This window comes from Vulpes vulpes, chromosome 13 (genome assembly GCF_048418805.1).
Source record: "Vulpes vulpes isolate BD-2025 chromosome 13, VulVul3, whole genome shotgun sequence".
Lineage (NCBI taxonomy): Eukaryota > Metazoa > Chordata > Mammalia > Carnivora > Canidae > Vulpes > Vulpes vulpes.
Window position 1 is genome coordinate 148430004 of NC_132792.1, and position 24669 is coordinate 148454672.

General features: G+C 42.4%; 1 protein-coding gene and 1 pseudogene across 8 annotated transcripts in view; one reads left to right on the plus strand and one right to left on the minus strand.

The window, feature by feature from the left end:
• LOC112921781 (uncharacterized) overlaps positions 1 to 24669 on the plus strand; it is a 201441-nt gene that overhangs the window by 88051 nt on the left and 88721 nt on the right. For all 8 annotated transcript variants that reach the window (XR_011996381.1, XR_011996382.1, XR_011996378.1 and 5 more), the window contains one exon: positions 17979 to 18053. Coding sequence is in view for 3 of the 8 variants with exons in the window: in XM_072733285.1 (XP_072589386.1) it covers positions 17979 to 18053 (75 nt within the window). In the remaining 5 variants the exon portion in view is untranslated. The remainder of the gene's footprint in view (positions 1 to 17978; positions 18054 to 24669) is intronic.
• LOC112921780 (cytochrome b-c1 complex subunit 7-like) lies at positions 20521 to 20901 on the minus strand (annotated as a pseudogene).

The following is a 24669-nucleotide window of genomic DNA, read 5'->3' on the forward strand; positions in this document are numbered from 1 at the left end:
CCAGTCTTTGATTCTATGAACTTGACTATTTTAGTTACCTCACAGAAGAGAAGTCAACGTAAAAGACATATCTGTTCATCACTTGACAAATGTCTTCGAGGTTCTCAAACCCATGCATTTAAGCCCCTGCCCATTCTTTTGTGACAGGGTACATGACAGAGCTCAGAGTCTTTGCCTATCTATCTTTTGTTCATATTCTAGCCCTTTCTTGATCATTCACTGGCTTCCTGGGCCTTGGAGCCCTGTTCCCTAAACCCGTGGTGCTCCTCTAATCTTTTCCCTGTGACCCCCTGCTTCCCCAAGGCCCTGCCTCTAGCCTGCCTAGCCCTGTGAACTGCACCTGCTCCTGGAAGCTTGCCTGCCACCTCCCCACCTGGCTCTCCTGCCTCTCCAGGCACCCAACCTGCACTGCTGAGGCCCCTGCCCAGACCTGCCCTGCTGAGGCCCCTGCCTGGCGGGGCATGGTGCCTCTGAGGACTAAAAATAGGACTGGTATAAAAGAACGGTGGGACCCAAATAAAGTCTGAAGCAGGAAATATAATGATCCTCCAAAAATATGATTCTGGTGCTTCCACAGGAGCCCTGTATCGGCTTCAAAGCATGTGAACTATCTTTATTTTGCATTCAAACTATCTTTTGGGGCCAGGTTTCCTTCATAACACAGCTTATTGCAAAAACGGATCTGAAGCCCTAGGGAGTTTATCTGTAGTTAGGTGTTTTTTTTTTTTCTTTCCAGTAACTGTGGGTCGGAGGTATTCCAGCCATTATTAACTAAAGGACTACTCTGTTTTATGACATCTAATCAGGTGGACATCCCACTGGGAGAACAGATTGTGTCCCTTTTTTCCCCTCTGAACTGAGGAGATAAAGAGATAAAACTCATACGTTGTTTTATTTTTTTTTTTTAAATCAACAGCAGAGTCCCCTGTGAGATCTTCACGTGAGCCTGTTATGCATGTGAGCCTGGGTTTCATGGGGAAACCTAAGGGCTTGCGAGTAGGACATTTTGTTCTCTCAATGGCTGTGTTTGGTCTGGTCCCTTCTTGAAACATCTCTTAAGACCTTTTATTTGTCTTGAAACTTCCTCCTTCAAACCAGGAGATGTCTCTTGGTTTTAGAGCTTTGGGATTTGTCAACAAACTTGTGTTTCCTCTGCCTGGCCTCTTCATGATGGTGTAAGGTCTCCTCATATTCCCTCAGGGACTGCTTTTGGGGCCATGAGCAGGTCTAATTCCTTCAGGCTGTGCTTGCACAAAGGTCTCTGCATCCCCATGATCCTTTTAGAATCTGTCTGAATGCCTTCTGCCCATTGGCATTTCCGTATGTGCATCTGCACCCGTCTTGTATTCCTTAACTTCATGTCCCCAGAGGACAGGAAACACTCTCCTAGTAATATCTCAGCCCAGTGTCTGCCAAGGTGCTATGCCTTGATAAGCACTTAGAAAATTGATTTTGGTGAAGAATTTAGAGCTACGACTTTAAGGCAAGTTAGTCCGTTTCAGTGACTCTGGCTCATCAGACCTCAGGCCTCAAGAAACTTCTAGGAAGAGACTCCATTAGTGGCCAAGCTTTGGTGGGAAAGTAGGAGAAAGATTTCAGAGTGAGATTTAAGGGACTCGGAAGGTTAGGTACTCTGTTTGCAGCTCTTTGATTTAAGGTATATCGTTTGTTAGAAGGAGGGCCCACCTGGTATAGTGGGTCATCACATAGGCTCTGGGGCTGGACCACCCGGTTTGCATCTTGGCTCTGCCGTTTCCTAGATGTGTGATTTGATCTCCTTGTGCCTCACTTTTCCTGTCTGTAAAATAGGGATTATAATAGCACCTACTTAACAGAATTGGGAAGATGAACTGAATTAATATTTCTAAAGTATGAGAAGATGCCTGGAAAGAGTCAGTGCCCAATAGACAGACAAGCATCATTCCTGGGCAGGACATAGATTGATGTCACACTCTGAAAAATACTAACGTGTGAACGAATGGCTCTTTCCCACCTCACGCAGGAGACAGTTAGTAGACAGCAAGAGCTCCTGGTAGCTCAGAGCAGTCAAAAACAGCCCCAGGGAGGGCTTTGTCTCAGAAATAAATAATACAAAGCACAAAGAACACTATCATGCACTGAGCACCTAGTCTAGGCAGGACCCTGTGACCAGGGACATTCAGTCTTACAGCAGCCTTGTGAGAAAGAGGCTGTTTCATTCTATAGATAAAAAAGCAGAGACTTGGAGAGTCTGGCTAACTTGCCCAACAGTACATAGTCAGCAAAGGATAGCACCAGGAGTCAGAGCTGGTGCTCTTACCCCGTGGATCTTCTATGTTTTCATCCGCGTATACCGCAGTGCAACTTCCGATTTAATTTCATTTCTCAAGTGGGTATCATCATCACTAGGATGCTGGAGTTCATACAACCAGTTAGGAATTTGGCTTAGGCAGAGGGTGCTAAGTTAGAAGTCAGGAGACCCCGCTGTTGGTCTAGCTCTGCCACCTACTATACCAACTGGGACAAGCTAGTTACCTCTGCTGGACCAGAGCTCGGGAACTGAGAAAGCCTAACCTGCCTATCTCAGCAACTATGATGAGGAACAAAGGGCATCACTCACATTCCAATTCGTGAGACAACGAATGCTCACTATAGGCTCAATCCTACACGACCTGCATTTACCCATATTTTTCATTATTATAAATTAACTTAGGAAACACTTAAAAAGTATGATAGCACACTGTTCTTGTGAATTAGGACAGCACGAACCACTTTTTCTTAAGGGCCCTATTGCCCCTCCCCAGGTAGGCTAACCATTAAGGCTCTGGAGCTGGGAGACCCAGGCGTCTATTTCAGAAAGCCCTCCTCACTCTCCAGACCTTCCCTGGCTTTCAGCCTGCGTTTTCCAACTCTTCAATGCACAATAAGCATGTTTAGAGTTGTTTCAGAACCAGGATGCCGGCAAAGCTGGGAGGCAAGCTGAAGACCCACCGTGAGGATCTCCATGAAGATGAGGTTCTCATGTGGCACTGCTTTCTCTGCATCCATCCACTTGCTGTGGTGGGCTGTTGGGTCAGTTCCTTGCTTCATTAAAAAGAAAGATGTCAAGATGGAGAAGGAAGGGTTTGGGAGCGAAAAGAAAAATACAAAATAAATCTAGGGTTTGTCCTGACTGTTCAGTGCCCATGGTGGGTGGTTTGTTAAATAGGTTGACTCTCCTCCCTGGATAAAGTTTGCCCGTGCTTGGTTTTGCAGAGGATCTCCTTGATTCTGTGCTCTGTCAGGAGCCAACTCTTTTCCCCTCACCCCCTGGGAACAGAGTAGTAGCACAGTAAATAACATGTAGTCTCAGGGCTGACACGCTGCAGCTGACATCTGGGAGGACCTGAGGGAATGTCTCCATTCGACTGGCTGACCTCTGAGAACAGGAGCAGGATCCTCTTCAATTCTTCATCGATGGTCCTGTGCCGGGGTTTAGAAAAGGTGCTCAATCTGCGTTCAGGGACTGAGTGAGCCCAGCAGAGAGCATCCATGGAGTGCTGGGTTATCCAAGGGAGAGAGTGAAGTAAAAAGACTAATTCACACCTCTCAGAGAATTTCAGCTTATGGCAGGTGATCCCATCCCTCCGTGACAAATGTAAAAGACACACCGATTTTTATTTGTGCAAACGGTGAGATTTTGATATAAAAAAAAAAACTAAAGGTTGTCACTAAGTAAAAATGCAAGAACCAAGGGAAATGGAGGGTGAATAGAGATTTTTCTTGGATGTCAAGACTGCGGGAGAAGCAAATTCCTCTGGAAAAGGCCCAAGCAAGTAGCATTTCCCATCCCTTCCTTTTTCAAAGGCCGGTTTTGTTGGGTTTTTAACTGAGAGCCTCAGGATGGAGGGAGAAGCTATCTTCTCAGCACAGTTTTCTCCCCCTTTTCCAGAGGGAAGGCAGATTTGGGAAACTGGCACTGCCCCTGCCCAGATGGCAGCCAGCAGCTGGCTCTGGCAAGGGGAAGTTCTCACTCTGGGCTGCTGGCTGCCCGGCCTCTCCCGTTTCCCCAGCAATGCCACCCGGGCCATTGGAAACGGGAGAGCGGGAGAGGCCGGCCGTGCCAGCAGCTCCTCTGCGCCCTGACCTGCCGGTTCTGGCTCCGACCCCCAGGCCTGCAGCCGGGGAGCGGGGGGGGGCGCCCCGGGCACTAGCCCGCAGCCTCGGCCGCTGGGACCACGCTGAGCCCCACGGTGGCTCCTGATGTCCAGGGGCCTGCAGCATGGGGGACCCGAGGTGGCGCAGTTCCAGAGAGTGTGGCCTGACCATGTGGCCATGGCTGATTTGGGGTCCAGGGGCTCCAGAGGATTCCCCTGGTCCCCTGCTGCTCCATCTCACGCCAGACTCTGCCCCTCCCCTGGTAGTCCCTGTGGGCCCTTGATTCCTTCACTGTAGGCACATTTTCCCTTTAATCCTTCCCACTCACATCCATCTCTTTCTCCCCTCCCTCCCTCCCTTCTTCCCTCTCTCCCACTCCCCTTCCTCCCTCCTTCCTCTCTCCCTCCCACCCCCCTTCCTCTCTCCCATCCCTCCCTTCTTTCCCTCCCCTCCCTTCTTTCCCTCTCTCCCACCCCCTTCCTTTCCTCCCTCCTACCCCCTCCCTCCCTCCCATCCCTCCCTTTCTTCTTCCCATCCCTCCCTTCCTTCCATCCCCTCCCTCCCTCCCTCCCTCCCCCTTCCATCCCTTCCTTCCTCCCTCCCTCCCTCCCCCTTCCATTCCTTCCTTCCTTCCTTCCTTCCTTCCTTCCTTCCTTCCTTCCTTCCTTCCTTTTCTCCCTTCCTTCTTTCCTTCACTCCCATTCCTCCCTTCCCTCCTTCCTTTTCTCTTACTCTCTTCCCTTCCCTTTCTCCTCACAATGTCTGTCCCATCTTTTCTTGCTTTCCTCCTCCTGTCTTTCACTCTTCCAGCAAGTACTGACACCATGTTCCGGATCACACTGGGTTCTGCTGGGTTCTGAGGGTGCATGGATATAATCACACTTGGCCCTGCCCCTCGAGGGGGGCTCACAACCCATGAGGACATTTGTGCACGAGATGGGATGAGCTCAAGACAATTAACGACAATAAAGTGTGTCAAGTACTATAAAAGCACACAAATTACTAGGAAAGAGCCATTAATGTCTACCTGACCCATTTTGGGGGAAAAGTTAGCTGAGGTGCTGCCATTTTTTCAATTTACTTCTCATGCTTCTTCTTATGTTCCTGAGAAGAGGTTTTATGTCACAAAGTCTCGTTGGAAAAAAATGAGAGGTTTCTTTTTGTTTTGGTTCCTGCTTATGACTCAGGTCCTGAGGTTTTGAATTTTTATCAAGTCGAATTTTATCCATTTTTTTCTTTTATGGATAACACTTTTGCAGCTGTATCTAAGAACTTTCTGTTGACCCCAAATGTTGCAAAGGTTTTCTATATTTTCTCATAGAAATTGATAATTTTGTAATTCCATTTACATTTATGATCCATTTTTGTTAACCTTTGTATAAGGTATGTATTGAGGTTTTTCCTCTATTTTATTTATTTGGACTTATTTATTTTAGAGAGAGAGAGAGAGAGAGAGAGAGAGAAAAGCACGTGGGGGGAACGGGTAGAGGGAGAGAGAAAGAGAATCTTAAGCAGACTCTGAACTGAGCACGGAGCCTGACTCGGGACTCTGTCTCATGACCCTGAGATCGTGACCTGAGCCAAAACCAAGAGTTGGATACTTAACTGACTGCACCACCCAGGAGCCCCTTCCTTTTTTAACATTAAAAAATAGTGTTTCCAGCACCAATTTTTCCAGTGCTATTTGTTTATAATACTATCCCTTCTCTATTGAATTGTCTTTGCACCTTTGTCAAAAGTAAGTTGACCATATTTGTGTGGGTCTATTACTGGATTCTTCAAGAGGAGTGTTTTTTTTAAGTTTTTTTTTTTTTCTTTATGGGAGAGAGAGAGCAAACAGGGGGAGGAGCAAAGGAAGAGGGACAAGCAGACTTTGGAGAGTGCCGAGCCTGATCCGAGGCTTGATCTCAGGACCCTGAGATTGTGACCTGAGCCAAAACCAAGAGTTGGATGCTTAACTGACTGAGCCACCCAGGTGCCCCCAAGAGGAGTATTTTTATGTCCAATATATTATTTCATGCACTCTCTCTGTCTCTGTCAGAATAAAGGCATTCCTACCATGCAAATAACACAGTATATATATGAACTAGAGCTATGACTTGACTGGGTCGAAGAAAAGAAGTTTGGCAAACTAAGACTAGAATTCACTTTGCCACTGATCTCTGTGTGACTTTTGCGTTCAGGACTTTTTGATCTTGAAAAACACAGGTGAGGCTTGATAAGGAGTGTCCTAAAGATTAATGAGGGGGAGAAAAGCTGGGATTTGTCTCTTCAGCATCGAGATACTCGTGTAATTCCTTCTGTCCTGTTTTAGAGTGAAAATATTTGGGGGTGGATGGGTGGGGAGCTGCAGTGAGCCTGCGATAATAAGTGTATCGTTAGATTTCAAGCACTTTAGAGGAAGGGCTGTCTTCTTTTGTAAAAGTGAAGCTTTTCCTGTTGCCCCCTACAGTAGACAGCAAACAGGTCTTGAGGGTCCCCTGTTAACCTTCTGCTGCACGAGGTCAAATACAAGAATTACCCAGGAGAGCCTTATCCCCTGTTACATTTCTTTGGCTCCCCTTTACCCGTAGAATTATTCTTTTACAACTTTGGAATGAAAAGCATGCAAAATGGTGTCTTCATGTTGCTTAAATGCTTTCCACCCATGCCACTCATTTCTGATTTTTCATGGCCTTAAACCACCATCTGCTGGGAGGGTGGGAAGGACACTTGCAAGGTTGTCACGCCCTTCCCTCCAGCCTCTGCCCGGCTGCACTTGGTCCATCACATGAAAAGCGTTGTTTGTCTTTCCCTGCACGGTTTTCGGTTTTCGGGACTTAGTTCCCATCCTTAGAAGTTTCCTCTTCTGGGCCCCGCCCAGTTTTCACTCCAAGCACTATGCTTGCAGGTGATGGACAAGCAGCCTTCATTCATGCCAAACACCCTGGGAAGCTCACACCGTGGTAATCATTTGGCGTCTTTGATTAACTTGGCTTTCTTTTCCTTCATAAATTGTTCAAAAACTGAAAGTCCAAACACTAACACTGAGGACAGCCTGTGATTAACCTCCCTCCACTCCAAGAAGTAGCCAACATCAGTGATTCTTCCTTCGAAAATAGCTTAACAAGTTTTTAATACACCAAAAAGACTTTTGCCTGTAGCCCTCTGGTCATCTATTTTCCTTAATAGCCTTTTATGAGGGACCTTATCAAAAGCTTGCAAGGAAATCCAAGTAAATTATGTTCCTTGGTTCACCTTTACCTACTATTTCATTAACTTTTTCAAAAACAATATGACATAGTTTTCAACATAATTAAAGGGGTTGGGAAAAAGGGAACTTTGCTTAGGCCTTGACAGTTCCCATAGTTGCTCAGGGGAGCTGGGTCACTGCTCACGTTCTGCCTCTGCTTAAGGACACTAATTCATTTCCCAGGCTGTCTGGCGAGGTCAGCCACTAGTTCAAGGTGGAAATGACAAGTTTTTAGGCTTTCAAGTGTGCAGGACTCAGCTCTCCAGAGAGCGCAAAGGAAGGAAACCACAAGTTTATCCAGGTCTGGCCCAGAGAAAGAGGAAATGATGGGGAAAATCAAGACGAGGGCAAGGGGGGTGGTGTCTCTGTGGAGGAGAGAGCTGGCCTGGGAGAGTCTCTGATATTCCCAGACAACTCTTTGTTTGCATGAGAAAGGGAGGGGCTGCGGAACATAGAATCTGGGAAGACGCTCAGGGCTCAGTGTTAGGGGCGTGGGGAGAGCAGGGATGGAAGGCCAGAATGATGCAACGGTGTGTAGAGGCACGTAGAACAAGGGAAGACTTAGAGATGAAAGAACAAGTCGTAGCACTATTCAAAATGATGGCTATCATCATCCTCAGAACTGCGGTTGTATTTGTTGAGTGTTTCCACGTGCAAAAATGTGCTGGGCACAGGCCCGTGCCTATCATGTGTAAGTACCACAAGTTGGGAGGGAAGATATCATTACCCTCATTTATAAATGAGAAAAATAAGGCACAGAGAGTTTAAAGGCCTGGAAGTTCACACAGTTAATAAATGATCACATTTGGGAGGCCACATCATCCCTCTATTTCTGAACGACATGGATTTTCAGGACACCAGCTAGTCAATTCTTAGCCCATTCCAGAGCAAAATTCTCCCATGAGTCAGATATTCTGGTTAAGTCAATGTTCTAAACATTCTTTTTTTTTTTTTTTTTTTAAGATTTTATTTATTTATTCATGAGAGACAGAGAAAGAGGCAGAGACATAGACAGGGAGAAGCAGGTTCCCTGCGGGGAGCCCAATGTGGGGCTCAATCCTAGGACCCGGGATCACGATCTGAGCCAAAGGCAGATGCTCAACCACTGAGCGACCCAGGTGCCCCTCTAAATATTCTAATTATGAATTGCCGGTTTCATAAAGTATCATTACTCAATTGTTTAAAAAAGGGCAGCCACTCTTTAATTTGTACTAAGATTCACAAAGGCAGGTAAGGTTACAGTCCTCCACACAGCTTTATGAATCTTCATTTTCAATGGCCTGGGAATTTGGAAATGTTTGTTTACAAAGGACTCTGGCTGACAAAAATGCTAGTAAAATTGGCTTTTAATGTAGAAAGGAATAGTAAGGAAAAGCTAGAAAAGCTTTCATTTCTTTCTGGCTTCTTTCTTGGTTTCCACTGGCTCAAGGCCTATTTTTCCTTATGTCCTGAGGAACTGGCCATTTTTATTCTTTTCCACAACTTCAGAAAGCCCACCATAATTGTCCTACCACATGCTTCAGACTCCACAGGATGTGATGTCTGCATCTTGTCTTACAAGCCTTTCTCTGAGTGTCTTCTGAAGACCTGCATGCTCACCTCAGATGCTCCTGTAGGCTGGGTTTCCAAGTGACCGTGGCACCTCACTTTGTGGCTTGTGCATGCTCCTTATGGCATGTCCAGTGTCTAAGGGAATAGGCAGGTATCTGAAGGCACCTGGGCGAGGCTTAGCCACCCAGCTAATAAGCTCCCCACTGCTGTTTCTGATTTATCAAGACAATGGTCCTTAAGACCAGGAACCTGAAAAGCTGAGGAACCAGAAAGGCAACTTGGCCTTTTCTTTAGAGAATTGAATGCGTTAATTGGAGTGAATGCAAATGTGGCAACCAGAGAGAAAAAATAATTCTTTCCATCTAGTGTCAAAATCAGGAAACTGAGGGAAAAGGAAGACATCTCCTGAGTGAGGAGAGGAGATGATGTGAGCTGCTGGGTCTCAGTAAAGTCAAATAAAGTCTGAGGGTGGCAGTTTTGATGGGACATTTTGGTGTCCATTTCCAGGCAACAGGAGGCATCAGCTTGGTGTGTTCATCAGGGGCGCAGTCATTAGGCAAGTCTCTGTGTGAAATGCTGGTCAGGGGTGTGATATCCTGGGCCATGCGAGGCAACAGAAAGGGTCCTACCAAAGTCGTGTTGGTGCATTGCAAGTTCCAGTACTTTCTTGCTTCGGTGAACTTGGAAAAGTAAATCTTGATTTATTAATCAGAGTTTGAGTTTCCTCGTCTAGAATGTGAGAATAATGCCTGATTTACCTGGTAAGTTTGAAGAATACTTAAGATAGTATATGCAACGTTTCTGTAGCAAATTATTTCTTTCCCAGGAATTTCTGGAATTAAAAAAAAATTATCTCTTTGAGAGATAGAGAGAGAGAGAGAGAGCACGCACACAAGCAGGGGGAGGAGCAGAGAGAGAGGGAGAGAAGCTGACACTCCACTGAGTGGGGAGCCTGATGATTGATCTCACAACCCTGAGATCCTGACTTGAATCGAAACCAAGAGGCAGATGCCTAACTGACTGAGCCACCCAAGCGCCCCTTTGCCAGACATTTCTGATGTGCTATTTTTATAAATGACAAATATAGATTCATAGCACAACTACATGCATGACTTTGTGTTTTTTTTTAATCACAGGTATATCTAGGAGATACTGTGGGCTCTGTGATAGACCACTATAATAAAGCAAATATTGCAATAAAGTTAGTCAAATAAATTTTTTGGTTTCCCAGTACCTATAGAAGTTATATTTATGCTATACTATAGTCTATTAAGTGTGCAATAGCATTATGGCTAAAAAACCAATATAAATACCTTGATTTAAAATTACTTTATTGCTTAAAAAACACAAACCATCATCTGAGCTTTCAGTGGGTCATAATAATTGCTGGCAGAGGGTCTTGCCTCGATGTTGCTGGCTGCTGACTGATCATGGTGATGGTTGCTGAAGGCTGGAGTGGCTGTGGCCATTTTGCAAAATAAGCCAGCAATAATGTTTGCCGGATCTATTGACTCTTCCTCTCATGAATGATTCTCTGTGGCATGTGATGCTGTTTGATAGCATTTTGCCCACAGGAGAACTTCTCTCAAATTTGGAATCAATCATCTCCAATCCTGCTGTTTCTTTATCAACTAAGTTTTTGTAATATTCTAAATTCTTGGTTGTCATTTCAACAATCTTTATAGCATCTTCACCAGGAGTAGATTCCATTTCAAGAAATGACTTTCATTGCTCACCTTTAAGAAGAGCACATCATCTCTTAAAGTTTTATTGTGAGATTGTAGCAATTCAGTCCCATCTTCAGGCTCTGCTTCTGATTCTAGTTCTCTTAGTATTCCCACCACATCTACAGTTGCTTCTTCTACTGAGGTCTTGAATTCCTCAAAGTCATCCGTGAGAGTTGGAATCAACTTCTTCCAAACTCCTGTTTATGTTGACATTTGGGTCTCTTCCCATGAATCATGGATGTTCTTAATGGCATCCACAACGGTGAGTCCTTTCAATTAACTTTGCCCAAATTCATCAGAGGAGTCATCATCAATGGCAGCTACAGCCTTACAAAATGTATTTCTTAAATGATAAGACTTGAAAGGTGAAATCGCTCCTTGATCTGTGGCCTTCTTCCAACTCCAGATCCCTGCATGTCTCTGGCCTCTGCAGAATGGATGTTGTGTTGAAAACAACATTAATGAAAACAACATTAATCCTATTGTATATCTCCATCACAGCTCTTGGGTGAGCAGGTGCATTGCCAATGAGCAGTAATCTTTTGAAAGGAATCTTTTTTTTTTTTTTTTTCTGGGCAGTAGGTCTCAACAGTGGGCTTAAAATATTCAGTAAAACCATGTTGTAATCCTGCTGTCATGCAGGATTTGTTGATCCATTTCTAGAGCACAGGTGGAGTAGATTTCGCATCATTCTTAAGGGCCCTAGGATTTTCAGAATAGTAGATAAGCAGTGGCTTTAAGAGAAAGGCACCAGCTGCACTAGCTCCTAACAAGAATCAGCCTGTGCTTTGAAGCTTTGAAGCCAGGCAATGATTTTTCTCTGTAGCTATGAAAGTTCTAGAGGGCATCTTCTAAGAGAAGGCTATTATGTCAACCTTGAATGTCTGTTGTTTAGCGTAGCCACCTTCATGAGTTCTCTTAGCTAGATCTACTGGGTTATTTGCTGCAGCTTCTACATCAGCACTTGCTGCTTCATCTGGCACTTCTATGTTACGGAGATGGCGTCTCTCCTTAAACCTCATGAAGCAATCCCTGCTGGCTTCAGACTTTTCTTTTGTAGCTTCCTCACCTCTTGTGGCCTCCATAGAATTAAAGAGAGTAGAGGCATTGCTCTGAATTAGGCTTTGGTTTAAGGGAATGTTGTGGCTAGTTTGATCTCCTATCCAGACCACTAACACTTTCTCCATATCAGCAATAAGACTGTTTCACTTTCTTATCATTTGTGTGTTCACTGGAGCAGCACTTTTAATTTCCTTCAAGAACTTCTCCTTTGCATTCACATCTTGGCTAACTGTTCAGTGCAAGAGGCCTAGCTCTCAGCCCATCTCAGCTTTCGACATGCCTCCCTCACTAAGCTTCATCATTTCTATCCTTTGATTTAAAAGGAGAGACCTGTGAATCTTCCTTTCACTTAAATACTTAGGGGCCTTTCAATACTGTCATGGCTCTGGGAGTAAGGAGGCCTGAGGAGAAGGAGAGGATGGGGAATGGCTGGTTGGTGGAACATCAGAACACCACAAGATTTGTCTAGTAGATTTACTATCTTATATGGAAGTGGATCATGTTACTCCAAGACAATTATAATAGTAATGTCGCAGATCACTGATCACAGATCGCCATATCAAAGGTAAGGATGATGAAACAGTTTGAAATATTGTGAGAATAACCAAAATATGGCACAGAGACACGAAGTGAGTGAACACTGTTGGAAAATTGGTACTGATAGATTTGCTCTATATAGGATTGGCACTAACTCTTAATCTGTAAAGGATGAAATGTTTGTGAAGTGCGATAGGATGAGGAATGCCTCTGTTCTCTCCACCAATGGTAAGGAAAAAACATTTTTAAGTGGAAAAGTAGTGACTGAATTTCTTCCCTCCAATTGGACCTATGATGTAAATCCCTCAAAATTTTATAATTTAATAATAGATGAAAAGCCATACAAAACTATATAATTTAGATGACATTACATGTATTTCTGTTCTCTAGCACTGTATCACTTAAAGCATGGGTAGAGCTTCTGGGCATTTTGACCAGCAACTTTGCATCATTAAGAGTCAGGGTTAGAAATCACATGCACTACACTCAGCTGAATTAAAAGCATAGAGCATGTTACTTTTTAATGTAATTTTTCATTTTGCTGTGATCCCTTGTCCCTTTCTCATGGGGAGATGGAGATGCACAAGATGGGACTTAACCTTGACAACTAAAGGTAACCCTTTCTCACATTAACAAGAGCCTCTTTGGGGTAAATGTCAGTCTTTTGGGGCTGTTCTTCCCTCCCACCTGGCAGCTATAGACAGCATTTGGGCTTGGGAGGATGCTGTCATGGTGGGTGGGGACAGAAGCTTGGATTGGCTTGTTGCCTCTAAATCCTTGCTAGTCTTTACTGCCTGATAGGTTTCATCTGTTCCCTGGGAACCCTGGGCTGGTGGCCACAAAGGAGTGGCTCTTTCATCTGGTCTTTTGGGGTTTCTGTTTAATCCTGCTTGTGGTCCTGGCCATTTGCTTCTGGTGGTGGAGTCCTTGCACTCTGTGGTGTGTTGTTCCAGCTCCAGATCCCTGCATGTCCTCTGACCTCTCAGCACTGTATCCTCTCACAGGACCATAGGGAAACTTCTGGATTCCATGTATACCAAGTACAAGCCTTGGGAAGCCAGAAGGTCTACTTCAGGACATCTCAACCATTCCCTCAGCCAGGTTAACCTATCTGGCAATGGTACCATTGCTGAGGGGTTAGTACCCATGCAGACACTGGGGAGGGGAGAGCAGGATTGAAATTCTCCTGGTATGTTCACAGGAAGGCAAAGAACAAGCCCCATTGCTCTGGGGAATTCCTAGTGCGGGTAGCCTCAGAAGTCGGGCTATGTACCTAGCTCCTAGTTTCCTTTCTTCTTTCCTTTCCTTTTTTTTTTTTTTCACACTTTCCATTTCTTCCTCCTCCTTGGTCCAGAATACCTTCAAATTTTCTCCCCAAGCAGGTAAGAATGCCCCTTATATCATATTCTAAATTCTCTACTCCTGTAAAATTCCATATTTTTACTCAAAGTACTGCTTTGCTTCCATACATAGAGGAAACTTCTGAAATTTAGAAGTCCCATTCTCTCAAAGCTTAGCTTTCAAGATGATCATTTTATGAAGCACTCACACACAAAAAGAAATACTAATTTGATGATAAATGTTGGCCAATAACTTCCTTTTTTTCGCTGGTATTTTGCCTATCACTTAAAAACTGGGAATCATAGATTTATGGATGGAAACTATAAGGAATCATGATTTAAAGGAAGAGGGAAATTATATCACTTCAACTTAAAAAATGATATGGGTTGGAGATGACCCACCCTGGTTGTTTTAAGCCATTCCACTATTTTAGTGGAACTTAGAGAAAACATTAGCGAAGGAAGGTGCTTTGCTGAAGGACCCATCAAAGCTGTGAGCATATTAACCAGTGTGTGCTGAGCTTGGAAAAGTGGACACTAGACAATGAGTATGCTAAAATTTCCAAAGATGGGCTTTTCCTGGGCTGTCTGCCTTTCTCATCAACTAGATATAATCTACTCATTTACTTACATATTCTTTTCAACTCATTGTAAGAGTGTATCAGCAGTCTTCTTTGTCTCTTTCTCTCTCTCTCTTTTTAGATTTTATTTATTTATTTGAGAGAGAGAGAGAGAGAGAGAGAGCACAAGTAGGGGGAACGGCAGAGGGAGAGGGAGAAGCAGGCTCTCTGATGAGCAGGAAGCCTGATGTGGAACTCTATCCCAGGATCCTGAGATAATGACCTGAGTTGAAGGCAGACAGTTAACTGACTGAACCACCCAGGTGCCCCTTCTTTGTCTCTTTTTTAAGGAGGTGACCTACTCACCTTGCCTGATTTGAAGACTACAAAGTGCTGCAATTCTGCTGGGCAAAACTTATTCAGAACTTTGTTAAACAAATTAATATTTAACAAATATTCATTAGGCACCTGCTTTGTGCCAACCCACTGTCCTAGGTACTTGCCATGTTTCTGTTGTAGTATCACATATGGAGTAGTAAAAGAGAACATTTGAGAAAGGAAATAGAAAGACAAGGATTATTGCATTGGAAAAACACCAAATACACCGTACCTTATCAAAATCATACAAAAGATATACATTTAAAAATTTTCCTCTATGTACATATTTTTGCAATTAGTAGAATCCATTATAATTGTGTCCGTATCAGTACCCTCTGGAAACACAGTGTTCCCTTTGGGAATGGGATTTTTGCCCTTTTTCATTGAAGGATTAAGTATCATTTTACTCAGAATGAATGTGTAGCCCTGGTGATAATGTTCATTTTTCCTTAGTTGCTCTCCTCTCCTGTCTGACTGTCTCCTCAGTATTCTTTACTTAACCAAGCTTTATGGAGAAACATCTCCCTTCCTCTGGCATCCTCCAAACTCATAGAGTTACCTTCTTCATGGAACCTTCTTTGACTCATCCAGCCAATGCTCACAGAAATTCCCTCTTTGAATTCAAAGAGGGAATTCCTGTCACATTCCTGTCATGTCAACCTTATATAGTTGGCCTCAAAACTAGAGATCTGGATCTATCTTATATTAAATTTCTTTTTATCTTTCATAATGCCTAGAAAAATTATAGGCCTGTTGCAGGCACAAATAAATAAATAGGTGTAGACTAATTTAGTACACTCAGGGATGATATTAAAATGGTCAATACCTAGTATGACATGAACACTGACCATTAAGGATACTGCTGTCAATTTATATTGTGTGAAAATCAGCACGCTCTGTGTGTGTGTGTGTGTGTGTGTGTATCTCAGATGTTCACACTATTATACAGGTTAGATATATTATCCTTTATTTTACAGATGAGAAATGAGGCAACTGAGCTTCAGAGATGTTCAAATTACTTGCTCAGTACATATAACCAATGCAAGACCCTAGATCTCTTTTACTCAAAACTTTGCTCTTTCCACTGTACTACTACACTGCTTACTACTTATTGGTAAATCGAGTCCTCTGTCCCCTTGTATTGCGGTGTGCCTTTCAAAGGAGAGGGAATTGGGTGGCTGATGAGTCTGACTAGAGCATGTGGATAACCAGCTCACTTACATGAAGCCATCTCCATTGTGGGGACCTGCATGGTCATGACAAATTGCAATTTACATAGTAATCGCTTGTGTTATACAGATTTGGTTGGAGAAGGTCATCTTTTGAAGCCAAAGTTCTGGTAACTTGTTGGATGAATCACAGTGGGTCCCATGATACCTCTTACTGTTTTAATTTTATATTATTTGCTAAGTGGGAAGAAAATTATACTTGCCTTAAATTCTTCATAAGTAATTTCAAAGGGTTTTGAACCTGCATTTTTAATATAAAAATAAGATATCATTATTGTCCAATAATGGACATCTTGTTGATGACTGAGAAAAGTAATCTCTTCTCAGCATGGTCAGTCATCAGTAAGGAGTCAATGACACATTACAAATCATGACACATTATAATACAGGAAGGAGAGCTCTAAGCTCATCAATCCCATTTCCTATTCCTGAGCACACAGGAACATTTTATTTCCTCCTTGCTAGGTTGGGATCATGTGACAGGGTTCTGGCCAAAAAAATTGGGACAGAAGAATATAAACTACTTCTAGTCCTGCTCCTAAAAACATCTTAAATGGTATTCCAGCTTCACTTCCCCTTCTACAGTGTTCAGTTGCCACTGGTTTAAGATTCTAATATCACAGAGTGGAAGGAGTTTGGGTTCCTGAATCATTACTTGGAAGAAAACCTCCAAAGAGAACTACCAGAGTTGCATTCACAGTGGCATGAGGGAGAAATGAAGTACTGTGTAGACCACTGAGATTGTTGTTATAGTAACAGGGATTTATGGCTGTAATACAGAAACTGGTACCAGAAGTGGGGTGTTGACATAACCAAATCATATTCCTTGACTGTCATACTATGTTAAATATATATTTTTGGTTTAGTAGTTCAGTGTCAGGCAGAAAGGCAACTAATACCAGAAAATGGAAGATAGAACTTCAGGTTATGCTGTGACAAATCATGTAACTATTACCTGCTATTAATTGGAAGGCAGCCACATGCACAGTTAATACCTTTAGGGGAAATGGTTAAAAACACAGAATTTCAGCAGTGTTTTTAGTATCACAAGAAATCTAGATGTGTATTGAAAGAAAGAGGTGACTCAGGAAGCATCATGAGTTTGCAAGCAGAAATAGAATACAGAATACAGAAATTTGGGCTGTACTATTGGAAGAAATAAATTTATTTTAGACTCACTCAATAAGACATGGTACCAAAAAGGGCTTTAAGTGACAAATATCTAGTAAGAGTTCTCAATTGAATGGAATTATTTGAGACAAAAATCAAATCAAGGGTACGGTCTTCCCATCTATTCTTTCTGAGAGCCTCAATATCTTTAGGTAATTATGCTGAGAGAAAGAAAGGCATGGATGAGAAGGGGCAAAGAAAAAAGGTAGATTTGGTAGCAATGTCTAGAAAACAACTGGGTGTGCCTGCTGGCACATGGACCTGACTGGAAGCAGATATAACCTGTGCCTTCCAAGTTTTTGAGGACTGCATTACCAAAGAACCCAAGGGCCTAGACCTAAAAAAGACCTTCTTTGTCAAGGCTTAAATAATTATTGAGTTCCCAACCCATTCCAGACTGAGCAGAAGTCAAGCTTTTAGAGTGGCACTGTTCCTAATGAAGGGTGTTCTTCCACACTCACTTCACACATGGCCAAGGAGAAGAACAAAAGAAGGGAGTCCTTTCTAGAGCAAACTCTACACACATCCTCCATGTCCAGAGGATATGGACTTCACAGTGCTGACCCAGAAGGGTTTTTGTGTGGCTATGGCCCATAATGCTGCACACCATCCATTCTTTCCCTTTTCAATTGGATTATTTGTTGTTCTTTTCTATCATTATAAGTGGGTTGTGATGGTGGGGAAGTTGAGAAACAGATAACTTGTCTTTTTAATATGTAGTACTATATAGTACTAGAGGTACTATATCAGACTGATGGTGAAGATGGTGCATCACTCACGTATTCTGGACATGATGTAAAGGTGGTGACTGGATGGAACCTTAACCTGTGAGGTGAGTGAAAGGAAGAGTATAATGGATATTAGATGTCCAGAAGGGCAGACTATGGCAAAAGTCTTTCAGTGTTCGCCACTTTGGTTTTTTATTGGATATAAGGAAGGTTACATCTCCCAGGCTGCCTTGAAATTAGATGGGCCATGTGATCCTGAGCTTTGCCCGGTTGTATATGGGCAGATGATGTTATTTTGGGGCCACCTATATTAAAACCTGGTATGTCTTGTTTTTCTTTCATCTGAAGAGCTGGAAGCAAAGGACTCCAAGATGGAAAAAAACACACAATGGAAGGAGTCCAACCTACACCAGATGTTCGTGAGTAAGTAATAGCCTTGTACTGGGTTCTAGTAGTCATATTTGGAAACTGTATTTTATAGCAGCCTACACTGATTACCTTAGCTAATATACTAAAAGCTGGAAGAGCTCTTCATTTCTCTTGAAAGGAGTGAAATTATCCTCCTACCACATCATCAACATCACCATCATCGTCATTGTTCAAAAATACTTTTTGAGTATCTTTAACTTGTCAGGCACCGCAACAGAGGCTGGAAAGCAAAGAGAAATGAAACATTGTTCCTGGTCTTATTCGTTCTCTGGTGCAGGAACATACAGATAAACAGATAATGACATCAAGAATTATATCCTAAATGTAACACCATTAACATATAATATAGTTCCTTCTGTGTGGAGGTGGGGTGGGGCAGTATGAGGTACAGACCTCATAAAAGTTACATACATATCAGATTCTAAGGGATGGAGAAGGATTTTCTAGGCAAATCGGTCAGGTGGAAGGCATTCTAAGTAGAAGTAACAATTGGTGTGAAGGCCTGCAGATGTGCAAGGAAGTCTTGCTTGCTTGCAAGCAAGTCAGGAAAATGAAATTGAGTTCTACACTTGGAGGCAGAAAACATTTATCATTCTCATCATCATCATCAAATGTATCATTTTATCATCCAAATTATTTATTAATTTCAATACAGAGTGACCACATGGATTTGATTCTGTTCTTCAGAGTATCTTAGGCCAAGGGAGTGTAGGTAGAGTTGCCCTATAGTATGCTCTATGATTTACTTGCCATGTAATAATGGCCAAGTCACTTAACTTCTCTAGATATTACTTGTACTGTTGTACCAAAGAGAGAACTCATATTTGTCCTTTCTGACTTGTGGAATTGTTATGCAAATCTGGTAAATAAAATATGAGAAACCTGATTTGAAAAAACATATCAATACCATAATATATGCATATATATATATATAATTTATTTAACAGAGAGAGAGAACAAGCAGGGGGAGTGGCAGGCAGAGGGAAAGAGAGAAGCAGACTCCCTACTGAGCAGGGAGCTTGACGCAGGGCTCAATCCCAGGACCCCAGGATCATGACCTGAGCCGGAGGCAGACCTCTAACTGACTGAGCCACCCAGGTGCCCTATATGTATATATTTTTAAAAGACAGTTAATGAAGGAGGGTTGGGTGGTATGGGCCATGGTCCATAGCAATTTCTATTGCCATCACATTAAAGGACCCATTTTACTTCTGTCTGGTGGCCATTGACTGGTATCCTCAACCGACCCTACCTATTGGCGCAACTGCAGTACACCAGGAGGGAGAGCCTCTCTCGGGGGGAGGGGGGGTTAGGGGGGGTGAGGGCACACTGACATAGAGAGGTCCGTGTGGCAGTCCAGACCAGGTGGAGATGTTTGTTCAGTATGCACGAAGGCAGTACTGCCGGAGCAGGAATAGGGATCAAAGTTTAAGAAGGAAATAAACATTTTAGTCAGAGGGTGGCTGCTTTGGAGGGTGAGTGGGTAAGGCTCGAGAAAGGAAAAACAAACAACCTGACCTGAGGCCCAGTCAGGATGTAGAACATAAGCGAATAGGGACAAGTGGTTCAGAACTAAGGTTTCAAACATTGAAGGCATTGGCGGACCACCTGTAATAGCTGTCCCTTTTCTATGGCCTGGATAGCACATTTTTTGCATCGCACCTTTCTCTGTGGCAGGATAGCACATTTTCCTTTGTACATAAGCATCTAGGACGTGACAGAGTTACGAACCTCGATCCTTACACTGAGAGCTCCAAGTGAAATAAACACTTGGTCAGTTGCTTTCTGCCATCTGCCTTCCTCCCCATTTCTACCTGTGGAACACACTTTAAAGCTTCAGCTTGGCAGTGACTCTCCATCTACTAAGGAGGCCGTGCAGCAGGCATGGGGATGCCATCAGCCCCCTTGATTGGAAAGAAATGCCTCAAATACCCCATTTTCTCCCAGTGGTTCATCACAGAGCTATGCTGCATGGAGTTCTCTAAAACCTTCGTAAGCTTATAGAGATTATTCTAATCTATAACCTTGCAAGGACACAAGTCCCACATAGGCAGCCACTTTGTAAAGTAGTACTTCCATGTCTTTGAGATCCAAAACCTGCTTCTTGGAAACATGAATGCATCTGTCTAGTGTTTTGTTTTATAATTACACTAGACATTTATTTAAAGTAATACAGTGGTGCCTGAGTGGCTTCGTCAGTTAAGCATCTGCCTTCAGCTCAGGTCATGATCCCAGGATCCTTGGATCGAGCTTCACATCGGGCTCCCCAATCAGTGAGGAGTCTGTTTTCCCCTCTGCCTCTCCTCTTTGCTCATGCTCTCTCTCTCTCAAGTAAAATTAAAAAGAGTCTTTTAAAGTAATCCATTTGCAGCTCAAATAGTTCTAAATTGTACATTTCAGATTTACCCAACTTTTTAAACATATTTTAGGGCAGCTGCAACCACAGATTTCAATTCTGTGATTATTTCTTTGCCCATTCTTCTCTCTCCTTTCTTTCCTGAATGACTTCTTTCAGATATTTCTTCTTCTTCTTCTTTCTTCTTCTTCTTTCAGATAATTCTACTTTTCAAAATAGAATTTATCCTTCTTATATTTTGTCCACTGCTCCTAAAGAGCAGGTCTGCTGCTTCATGGTCAGGTCCAGTGCTCTCTTAATGTGAAACATCCTGTCGTTATAAAGGTTCTCAGGAAGCGTTCGTGCAGTCTCTTTCACATCATCATTCTCATATACTGTATCATCTCGCATTAACCCCAGTTTATGGAACCCTGCAGCATTGTAATAGCATTTTCAAATACGCTCTAGCCATCGGCTTGATGCTGCAACAGCAGGCCTGCTCACCATTTTGACCTGAGGCTGCAGCATTGAATGCTTCTAGTATTTTGAGATTGAGTAAACCATTTCATTTTTATCTATTGAGATCTTAAAGATTGTGGCTGAGGTCTAGAGCTTTGTCTTTGTAATCTAGGCCTATATGACATTATCTAACAAAAAGTCACTAGCAATGCATCTGAGAAGCTTGTGCCAAACACAACCCAGCCTAGGGACTTGGGTGACGTTGTGTCCCATCCAACCCATCAATAAATCCTTGAAGCTCTAACCCTACCCTCCTCCTCCCCCACTTTACAATGCCCTCTCTTTTACTTTGCATTGGAATTAATGGTATAAAGAGCTACCTCCTCATCTGAGTAATGCTAATTCACCTCCATCCCTGGTCATTTGCTACCTATTAGAAATATCCTGACAGCCTGCATCTCATTACCATCGCACCAGGTCTGGCTCCCAAGAATAACCTTCTAAGGAGGATGAAATGTACGCCAGTGGCATCTAATACCAGGGCATTCACATTCATATTTTTAGCAGCATATATCACTGAGCCCAACCTTTAGTGTACTCTATGTACTTTTAATAATCTCCATAAAAGCCTGATTTCCAATCCCTAGGCTCAAGCTGACAGTGTAAATAAAATCACCCAAATCCACAGGGTAAGAGAAATGAAAATGACAAGGATTAAAATTTGGTCAAACCTCTTTCTTTTTAAAAATTCTGCTTCCCTTCCAATTGGATCACGACCCTCTGTGTGCTCAGCTTAAGACCAGACGGTATGCTTTCACTTTTATTCCTCTCTGCAGCAGGCTTACAGTATTTAGTGAGAGTCTGTAAAGAATGTGTGCTGGGTAGAGAGTTAATACCATAATCCCCTATCGTTGGGGTCAAATGCTGAATAGAGCAAAAGAATTAGAAAACATGTTACATACAATGGCAGGAAAAAATGCATCAGCACGCTGTTCTGTGAACGTGAGCATCCATCACCCGCAAGTAATGGCCACGAGGTAACAGTGCGTGAGAGATGCGGGCTTAGAGTCTACTTGTGCACAGAGGCGGGTTGGAGACTTGAGTGCAAGTCTTAATCCCTGTATACTCTGAGAGATGTTGGTCACCAGTTTGAATTGCTTCTTTCCAAATACCTGCTTGGATTCAGTTCCTAAGTAACACATTTAGCCGCTAAATTGTTTCTCAGAGCCCAACCTTCAGCTATCTCTTTTCACTCTCCAGCAGTGGGTATGAATATTGTTCTCAAAGTGCTGTAATACATCTGTCTCTGGAGGATTCTCTCAACGAACAAGTAGAAATTTGAGGCACCGCAGGCAAAAAGAGTTGAACAGCCACCTTCCATTGTATCTTGGGAAAGTCAACCGAACTCCCCCGGAGTAAGATTACAAGCAAATAAATAACTTTGTCTGGAAGTTCTACGCAGAGAAGTGTGTGTGTATGTGTGTGTGTGTGTAAATGGTTTAACCAAAAAGTGACAAGTTGACTTTATTTTGAATAACACCTTTTGAAGTAGTCACTATTATAGATCAACGTTTTACAATTTTTGTTTATTTGTACACTTACATATAGTTAAATTTGGGGGGCATCAAGTTCTATAGTTTTGACAAATGGCAGAGTAGTGGAAGCATCACCACAATCAAGATACTGCATGGTTCCATCACCCTCAATGATCCCTTGTGCTGTTTCTTTGCAGTCAAACCTTTCACCCCCTGACCCTACAGATATTAAATCCTCATATGTGATTTTACATATGTATACCTTGTGCAATACCCAGAATGATACCCTGGAATCATGTTTTTGTATATTTGTATGTGATAAAATAACCCAAAACAGCATCATCTGTGCATTTTAAACAAGGTCTTTTCTTTCTTTCTTTCTTTCTTTCTTTCTTTCTTTCTTTCTTTCTTTCTTTCTTTCTTTCTTTCTCTTCTTTCTTTCTTTCTTTCTTTCTTCTTTCTTTTCTTTCTTTCTTCTTTCTTTTCTTTCTTTCTTCCAATTATATATACATCAATAACTAGAGAGCCAATGTTCTCTGGTCAGAAAAGGCTTACTTATTGTTCAACAAGTTCAGCGAGTACAGGGACAGTAATCTAACTCACTATTGTGTCAGTATGAACAAAGGTGCTTATTAAATGTATATTGAATTGGTTTTTAAACCATGGATTGAGTAATGATTTTTACTTAAATTTTTAAAAGCTCATAACAACTGTAACTAGAAATGTGACGTTCATGGTGTTGTAATTGTACCTTAGAGACAGCCAAGAAGGAGAAGTGAGGTATAAGGAAGGGGGGAAAGATAGTGCGTATTTGTGCGTGTGTGTACATGTATGTGAGATGACCATATATTTGCTAGCTCATTAATGATAAAAATCATCTTGTTTTGCACATAACCAATGCTGTATATGTATATGACTCAGTGATTAAAAGCTAATGACCTTAGAGAAAAAACTGATAGAAACATTATTCATTAGGGTTTTGAGTTATATTTGTGAGGATAATCTTTGTTTACTTAAATAAGACACCAGGATTTATATGAAAATACTGAGCAAGATTGGGTTCTAACCAGGAAGTATAAAACATGTTATGAGTAACTCAGCATATCTGCTGAGCATATCAGCATACAGCATATCTTTCCTGGAGGGGCATATTGATGAAATTACTAAAGACATCTTATTTCAAGCAAGTCATTATTGTTTAAAACAGAAAGATTAACATGTCCTTAATTTTATGCATTATCTTATCAATCTTTCTATTAGCCCAAAATCAGCTTTATTGGCTACTCCTCCTCTACTTGACATTCCTTTCCCCATACTTCACTCGTTTTCATCGAGAAACCATTTATACCCAGAATTAGATAGAGACTCTCAATCTACATCTCCAACCCAGGTTTTCCTCCTGAGTTACAGACACATATTTCCAACTTTCTACTTGATATTTCTCCCTGGATATTCCACAACTTAAATTGTCCAAAATGGAGCTGAATATCAGTCAAACCAAATGGTTCCTCCCCCATAGAATTTTCCATATGCTTCCATTAGCTCTTATCTCACTTCCTGTTTCTTTCACTGGACTGAAGGCAATGAACGTGTGTCTTTTCCCTAGTGCCTGGCACAGTGCCTGGCATCTGGTAGGCATTTATAAATATTTGTGGAAGGAATGAGCGCACATGACACTCATATGCATATAAATAGGGATTTATTTCCACCCTAAACCCCAATGTTTATGAATGGTTTTTAAATGGATGAGTAGCTCTGATATACATATAGATATAAGCATTTGTTCTCACATCAACCACCATCTACCATATCTACATAATGTCTGGAGATCAAATAATGTCTGTTTTATGCAGCAGGGGAAATAATTAGCACATTTCAGGTTTTTTCTACTTTTTCTCATTGGAATCATGTTCTTTTTATTTTTTTTAAGATTTATTTATTTTTTTATTCATGATAGATATAGAGAGAGAAAGAGAGAGGCAGAGGCACAGGAGGAGGGAGAAGCAGGCTCCATGCCGGGAGCCCAAGGTGGGACTCAATCCTGAGACTCCAGGATCGCGCCCTGGGCCAAAGGCAGGCGCCAAACTGCTGAGTCACCCAGGGATCCCAATCATGTTCTTTTTAAATTCAATATTATAACATAAACATTTTTTATGTGTCTTAGAAAGTTTCACATATTATTTTCTCTGATTGAATAATAGTGCCTTGGAGAGAAGTTCCTCCTGCTTTCTCCAAAAGATTAGTTTGAAGCATCATGATGACCGCCTGTGGAACCTATTCC